Source organism: Enoplosus armatus, chromosome 4 (genome assembly GCF_043641665.1).
Source record: "Enoplosus armatus isolate fEnoArm2 chromosome 4, fEnoArm2.hap1, whole genome shotgun sequence".
NCBI classification, from domain to species: domain Eukaryota; kingdom Metazoa; phylum Chordata; class Actinopteri; order Centrarchiformes; family Enoplosidae; genus Enoplosus; species Enoplosus armatus.
Genome location: NC_092183.1, coordinates 19,028,707 through 19,037,005, shown reverse-complemented (window position 1 = coordinate 19,037,005; position 8,299 = coordinate 19,028,707). Strand labels below are relative to the sequence as shown.

The 8,299-nt window shown below is 42.9% G+C and overlaps 1 protein-coding gene across 1 annotated transcript; it reads right to left on the bottom strand.

Annotated features, from left to right (window-relative positions):
- Positions 1-788: 788 nt before the first annotated feature.
- On the bottom strand, positions 789-2,864 carry LOC139284507 (L-serine dehydratase/L-threonine deaminase-like). The gene is made up of 7 exons (XM_070904803.1): positions 2,691-2,864; positions 2,523-2,562; positions 2,276-2,415; positions 2,063-2,154; positions 1,325-1,552; positions 1,084-1,208; positions 789-982 (listed from the first exon to the last, which is right to left on the bottom strand). The coding sequence occupies exons 1-7, from the start codon at positions 2,841-2,843 to the stop codon at positions 789-791; spliced, it is 972 nt and encodes a 323-aa protein (XP_070760904.1). The 5' UTR covers positions 2,844-2,864.
- Positions 2,865-8,299: the final 5,435 nt, after the last annotated feature.

Here is an 8,299-nt window from a genome sequence, read left to right as displayed (position 1 = left end):
AATCTGACAACAATAAATCGGCCGATAGTAAAAAATTTTTAACATAAACACATAGCTGAAGCAAACAATCTTGATTCGGTTCCCTTAGATTAGCTTTTTTATCTTAAACTGTGACCACTTTACAGTGTATTACTCAACTTGCTCTCTGTTTGACAAAGTATTAAATGGTGACAGTGTTTTTAATTACCTCAGACTTTTTGGCATGTACTGCAATTTCCTGTTACTCATCAGCCGCCACACACCGATAACAATATATCTGCAATAAGCTGTTATCGGCCTGTCCTATTTATCACTCCAGCTGTAGTATAAAAACAGTGCTTACAGAAATCTCTTAAAATATATAAAGTATCCATTCACATTGTTGTATGACTGTTGGTGAAAACAGGAAGAAGAAACTGTCGAGGCAGGGAAATCATTCTTTAGGCAGGATATTCAGAAATATAATTTATTTAATTTTTAAATACATTTCAAAGTACAAAAGCAGAAAAACAACATACAAGTACAAAGCAAGCACGCTAAATACAAATGCCACCTAAATGTGTAAGAGTACTTTTTTTTCTACATTTTTTTTTTTTCTGAAAGAGGTCCCTCTAGTCAAAAACTACCTCTACCAGAGCAGCATCACAATCACAACTCACTCTCACATTTGTCCGTCTCAGTGCTCGGGAGAGTTTCACAGTCTGGAATGATTTGGTCTATGGAGCACCTGAATGATGGGGTTGATGGACTGAGACCAGCTGATGGTGGAACAGAGGAAAGGTCAGGCAGACCCGAGGTGGTTGTCCACGCTACATAATGCCAAGCTGTTTTTTCAGCCTCCTTAGCTGCTCCATGCTGATGTTGTTGCCGCCGCACACCACGATGACCACCGGGCCCAGGCGCTGTGCCAGCTTGCCCTCGTCCTGCAGCCTTTTGATAATGTCACTGTACACAGCTGCCAGGGCAGCACCGCAGGCAGGCTCCACCAGCACCTTCTCATCATCTGCAGAAAGAAGGGGCGATATAGAGAGAGATCAGTCTCACAGTTGATTTTTTTGCATTTTAGATCTGTCGAGCATCCGCTGGGGTCTAGGTTGGACTCACCTACAAAGCGCTCCACAGCTTTCACAGCCTCCTGGTCTGTGACTACTTCTGAGAAAACTGTGTGCTCGTTCACCAGTTTAAGAGTCTGTGCAGACACCCTCGTCAGGCCCAGTGTGGTTGCAACACTAGAGAGCAAAACAGAAAGGTCAGTGTTTCCCACACAAAAAAAGAGGAACTATGTGAGAAAAACGTGGGATAATGTTATCATTCGATTCTTTGATCTGTGAGTAGGTTTTTGTACCTGGTAATTTCAGGTAAGGTGACCAGCTCCCCAGCCTTCATTGCTGCATTGAGGCTATGTGCTCCCAAGGTTTCCATGGCTACCACGGGCACGTCAGCCCAGTCGGCACGACGCAGTCCCTCCACCACTCCATTCAGAAGGCCTCCGCCTCCCACCGACAGCACTATCGCTCCAGGCTTCTCCCTCAGGTCTTGTTCCAGCTCCTTCACCAGAGACGTGTGGCCTTCCCTGAACACACAAACACAATGTACCCTGTCAGTTTCCTAGATATTCAACATTTCAACAGAAGCTATTTTTATCTTTTGAAAATGTACACAGTCTGTGCATGCTCCAGCCTGATTTCTTTTTTTTCTCCTTTAAGGTAATAATTCTTCCATAAATGTGAGTGTGTTATAAAATGCTGATCATATCATAAGTAGCCCGTGATGTCAGTAATTTATGGTTGTGTTGTGACGTCCGATGTGTAAATGAATTATCTAAGAACCCCTCAAAGTTAGCACTGTGATAAGATACCGTGTATCTGAGATAACACCTCATACATGATAAGACAGATGTTACTACCAGTCATTTTCACATTTTACAAACAGCTTCATTTCCTTTAGAGTAGAGAAGAATCTGTCTGTCTTATCACGTCTCCCTCCCTATCTCCTGATGACAGATTACTGTGAGTACATAGAAATGTACATGCTGTCTCAGTCCCTGAAGGACAGACAGACAGACAGACTGAGACGGTCTTACCAGATGAGGGGATCATCAAAGGGTGAGATGAAGATCCAGCCAGGGTTGTTCGCCACCAGCTGCTGTCCGTATTCAATGCTTTCATTTAGAGCCTGAGAAAGACACAACTCCATTTATTGTGATGAAAAAATTCGATTAAAATCATTTTAAGTGACAACAACCGTTAAAAAAAATGTTCATCTCTTTGGTACAGTGTCAGTAGCATTAACTAACCTTGCCATGAATAACCACAGTGGCACCCTCGTCCTTCAGACTCTCCACTGTTGGGTTTGGTGTAACACTTGGAACAACTATGGTTGCAGGTACCCCGAGCTGACGGGCAGAATAAGCTGCTGCCATACCAGCGTTTCCTCCTGTTGGGACCAAAAGCGTCAAAGATTACACACTCAAACACACCAACAGAGGCAAAGACATCTCTTAAATTGATTTTTTTTTGTTTTGTTTTTGCTTCAGTGCTCACCTGAACAGCAGACAAACCGCTCACATCCTCGCTCGGCCCACTACAAGAAAAACCAAAAGAGGCATCACAGTCAAGAAGCTTCACAGGGTGTAAACATGTGTTAAACTGGCCTACAGTCAGCCGAACACGACAAATCACAACATCTCAGAACAGAAGAGAATTACTCACAGTTTTGCAGAGGTGCCCGATGCCCCTGATCTTAAAGGATCCCGTGGGCTGAGATGAATCCAGCTTGAGGTAAACAGAGGTCCCAGCTACTTTAGTCATGGCAAGGCTCTGCCTCACCGGAGTGGCCACGTGAAGAGGCTGCTGGGTCTTCATCTCACTGTGGAACGGACAAGCAGAGACCAAATAATTGAAAACGTCAAGCTGATAAAAAAAAAACATTTGCAAATGTGATTTCAAAACCTATTTCCTCTTTTCTCAAAGAGCCTTCATAAAAAAAAATAATAAAAAGAATGCATCAAATGGCCTTCTTTGCTTCAACTTACCAGTCTACGTTGGATGGCAGGATACCAAGCTGTGCTGGATCTCGATGATCCCAAAACTCCCTTCTATCATTGACTCCTGCATCTGAAGTGGATATATACCCCACTTGTGCTGAGGGCTTGGCAAAGGAGGCCCGCTTGCAGACCAATCAGCGTTAGGCATTCTGCCCCTTGACCCTCCCTGTGACCGCGAGGAAGAGACAGGCTGAGGATGAGTGAAATTCCGCCCATTGAATTTTCATCCCATTTTCATTGACAGCAAACAACTTTCTTGGATGTGTCAGGGTCTGTGTGAGCTGGAGTGTTCAAACAGTCAGCGCGGGAAGGACTACGCTCCAAAATAGGGGGGGGGGACACATTATTATTATGATAGATTATTATTATATAGATTACTTTTATTTACTCATAAATAAAAATGAATATTTTAATGTGTTCAAGGAAAGCCGTGTGAAAACGTGTTTCCCAGAAGCATCATTACATAATTCCACCCTTATTCTCGCCTCCTTTGCGACCCCCCCCCCCCCCCCATGACATTTTTACACGCTGTCCTCCGCATGTTCCTCTCCCCTCTAAAGGAATGGCGCACACCGCCGGCATTACCAAAAGAGTCGCTACTATTTTGGCTCCGATCTTCAACTACCAAAAGCGGGTTCCGTGAGCAGCCTCCCTCCGTGCGGACGGTTCCAACCTGAATAAGCCGGTGTCTCTGTAGCGTGAGCTGCTGTCTCAGGACGACTGCAATGAAGTGAGGTTTCTCAGTTTCAGTGTAATTAAAATGGGCCACCAAATGGGCTTGCATAACATGTAAGTGGTGCAATGCAACTAAGTACATGAGTTACTCAAGTGAACTTAAGCAGGCTGCGCTTTTGAGGTACTTGTACTTAAGTATACAACTTACGTACTGAACACTTCGGGGACATATTGTATTGAATTGCACCTGAATACATATTTATGCATCAGCAACAGCAATCCACTAATATAAAGATGCCTCTCTGCTGCATAACTAGTGCTGTTACTTTTGATAGTTTAAGAACACTTTTTTTCCGTGTAGTTTTTAGTGTAATGTCTCCCCTGATATCAATGAAGTATTTCTGATTCTGATATACCTGAGTATGATTGTTTTTCAGGACTTTTATAGAGTATCTTTAGATTGCTACTTGAGTACTTCCTCCACCACTGAATGTAGGTCAGTCAGTCAAATGAGGTTGCTCATTCTGTCAGGTGGGGGGAAAAAAAGCAACCGAGTGATCTGCTTCGATTTCAGGCACATTAATATCACTGGCTCTCTTTTATGAATCTTGTACAACCTGCTTTGTCAATACTGTACTTGAATAGGGTCATACCAGAAGAGCACATTTGAGTTTGAGAGAGAGACTAAGGATGTATAGATATAATGTAAAGTGAAAATATTGAATGGCCCTGCAACCTGTGTAGTAAATAACCCGCAATTTAGTCGACAACCAGCTTTAATAGCCAGACCTGTAGGGTGCTGTTATAATATCAAGAATGAAAACAAGCTTTACAGCAGGCTGTGGGTCAGTGGTCAACATTGTAAACGTCTTGTTTGGCTGCATTGTTGGAAGCAAAAAGCCCAATTTTGAGAACAGGTGACGCAAACACCAAAACTGTGTTTCAATTTGCAAAACAGCAAATTCATGCTCCAAAAGGTGCTGTGTTGTCAAACCTCTTCATACAGTCATCAGTACCGGTACTTTATGCACCCATAGCCAGCAGTCCATAGTTAGATATCCATTCAACCAAACTACACCAACAAACAAAGTACAATTCAATATGGTGAAAAACTGGGTTGCTGTCTTATCAGCCTCACATTCATCTAAACATCGATTGTATGTAATAACATGACAAAATGTGGGCCTAATCTTTCTTCTTCTATTGTTTTGTTTGTTCTTTACAGTGAAGAGCTGACCAAAGTGGAGAAAGCCCTGACACACCACTTCAGAAACTACAGACTCAATAGTTTGGCAGTGATTTTTGACATGATTAAACAGTGCAAAAACAGTAAATAATTCAGACAAGAGCAATTGTCTCAGATTGGCATTTAAATTGGATGTACTTACATTTTTACCTTTGAAATCAGTGCTGCATGTTGAATAATTCATATTATATTTTGTACAAAGCCCATTGCATCATTTTAAACCTTGCAAAGTGCAAAGCACTTCCTGTGCCACCCATTTTAAGATTCCACCCTAATTGAAATGGTTCTGAGGGTTTCGTGTAACACTAAATACAACCATTTAACAACCTTTGCACTCAGAAATATGCAACAGTCAAGCTAAAAGCAAGATGCTTCTTCACAGTTCTTTAGAAATCAAGAATGTGGACACTTAAAGCTTTCACTGCACAGCGTGTACACCTTGGTACTAACTCTGGGTGACAAAAAAAAAACTGCACACTACGAGGTTTTTTTCTACAGTAGACATTTTGACTTGTAGGAAAAGCGCAAGTGAAAAAAAGAAAACTGCACACTACGAGGTTTTTTTCTACAGTAGACATTTTGACTTGTAGGAAAAGCACAAGTGGAGTCTACAACATTAACAGTGGCTCCATTCCATTTAAATGTCCCAGTAAAAGCAATGCCAGTGAGTCAGCATACACAATATCAGGGGCCCTGAACTGTCACAACTAAATGCGATGCAGCCATCATTAATGATATTGATTACAACTGTGCTTTTCCTGCCTGCTATGACACATCAACGTGTCTGCTGTGAAAAAGGCTTATTACAAGACTTTAATTAGTTACTCTTTGTCAGTTTGCAGAGAGAGAATTACCATACTACTGGTGTCAAGGCCAAAGGACTGTTACACCATCTGCTGGTGAAGAGCTGCAATATTTTTTTTTTTTTATCTATTAGCAGTTGCATCAGTCGGCCTCATGTCCTGGTTTTATTAGACAGACTTCTTATTATTTGCTTATTTCTGCAAAATCTCTAATAGCTAGAAATAATTATTTATTGATACATATCTGAAGCTACCTTTGAGGCTGGAAAATGCTACAGAAATACTGAATGAACAAGACTTAATAATACCTGCATGATGATAGTGCTTTTACTACTATCACTATAGTTTTATCATGTTTTACTCTGGGATTCCCATCCCCAAGATATCCCAAAGTCTCATGAGTATCTCACTATAGTGGCCCTTCACTAGCCTTCGGTAGCCTTTCCTCTGACGCTGGCCTTAGGCCGGACTGTTCACTAACATGGTGTTTGGTGTTTGCCAGACAAATGTAATAGCGCTGAGGAACTGGTCTGGACCACAAGGACCACGGACGGACTAGTGGTAGCAACCAGTGATCCGTGTTAGCGACTACGGTCAGTGGACAGAGTGGACGGACCACTGAGTTGGCTATGACCCCAGCTGCTCATGGCAAAAATAAAGAAGGGAAACCAGATTCTTATTGTTATCAAAATTATTTAAAAAGTAGCCTTAATGATGACTTTGGCTCACTTGAGGAGTGCATGTTGATTATCTTGCAAACCAACCATATTTCTAGACTGACTCTCTAGTTGGAGAACATACTGACACGAAGCCGTATCACTAATCATCACTCACAATACTGGATGTGAAAGCCACAGAACTGTACACCTCTACTATGACTTTAAGCCTCTATGTGTAGGATTTAAAACTTTCAGACCTTGGCACCCCCCAGTGGTACCATCAAAAAGGGCACTGTGGCAGACAGCATTGCATACCACAGTGGCATGCACAGCAGGGGTGTGGGTTGGGTTGGGTTGGGCGGTGGACTGGTCTTTCCCCTTTTGGCTCTGGGTAAAGTGATACCGTTTTTTTTGTTGTTGTTGCCTTTATTTAACTATGATGTCTGTGATTGCCCATACATAATAGCCGTGAGTACAGATATTTTGAAGCACAGGAGTAATTTTGATAATTAATGATGGATCCGTTCCATTTAATCAGCTGGCTGATACCCGGGCCTTTGAACTTGTGAACCTGAATGGACTGGAGCCACGTTGTTAATTACACCTGTGCTTTTCCTCCCATGACATAACAAAATGTCTGTTGTGAAAAATGTGTCGATGTGAAAATGTGTCCTTTGCCAATTGTTTTAATGCTCCTCAGGGACACACTGCTTCAATCTGCATTTGTTTATTTGTTTGGCCACTTGGGGGCAGTGGCAGAATCTGAAAACACAACATCAACATATTATCACAATGTAAAGTTGGCCTACACTTCTTTCAGCTGTTTCGCTCTCTTTGCAGAGGGAAATATCTGGCTTCGTGTTGTAGCTGCTACATGCTCCGCTGTGTTCATCAGCTAGTCGCTTACTTTGGCTGTTGGGTGCACGGCTGATTGCAGCAGCTGGAAAAGAGTTTGATGAGGGTGGAGTTTGTGGGATGGAAACAAAACTGAGCTAAAACACGCTAAAACGGTCCTTAGAGCTGAGGGGAACTGCAGAGCCGAATTCTCTGTGGGTTCGTCACCAGGGGCAACAGCATTCACATTACACAGTCATTTGAGCCATTGTTTATCTAAAAATATATGCAGCTTTAAGGTGTGTGTGTGTGTGTGTTTGTGACCAAAATCAGCCTAAATTGTGCTGCATTCATGCAATGTCTGCAGAATGAGTGTTCATGCATTATTCCTAGATGGTTAGCATCACTGCTAGCCTTGCAGTCACCTCACTTAAACAGCCTATATTACTTAGGTACTTGAATTTGCTGTGTTATGTATTTGGAGCGATTTGTTGTTGTTGTTGTTGAGCAACATGTCATGAAGGTGGCATCACTCTGCCCAGGTGGGGCACCAACAAGAGAGGTGCCCACCTTCCCCCCAGCCCTTACAGAGTCTATGAACGCCTGCGAGCTGAAAGTTGACCAACATTTGCTTTGAATTCCACTTTGTGATGGTTTGTAACACGTCTAAAAACCAAACCAGGCATAGCCGAGAGGTGCATTCGTTAATTGTACTTTTCTTTTCCTGACTCGGGCTCCCGCAGACCTCCATGCCTCCCTCCGCACAGCGCTCAGAAGTCCGCTATGGCAACAGGGGGAAAAAAGACAAGCAAAAAAAAAGGAAAAAAGGTTTGACAACATGGCGCACTTTCCCTGAGAAAAAGTTTCTCCTGAACGCCACACGGCTCAGACTTTGCGGGTTTTCCTCGCAAATGAATCGACACTTGCGCCACGACGCGGACTTTTCGGCGGACTTTTGAACGCCTCTTGATGCACAAACGGTCGATAATAAGTCCAGACGGAGCGTGATGGGATGAGAGCGACGAGCCGTCGCACAAACCGAAGCAGTCAGACAAGG

Coding starts and splice junctions, on each gene's coding strand:
- LOC139284507 (XM_070904803.1), bottom strand. CDS start 2,843: ATGAAGACCCAGCAGCCTCTTCACGTGGCCACTCCGGTGAGGCAGAGC. Junction 2,416..2,522: donor GCGGTTTGTCTGCTGTTCAG/GTGAGCACTGAA, acceptor TGGTCCCAACAG/GAGGAAACGCTGGTATGGCA. Junction 2,155..2,275: donor CTGTGGTTATTCATGGCAAG/GTTAGTTAATGC, acceptor TGTCTTTCTCAG/GCTCTAAATGAAAGCATTGA.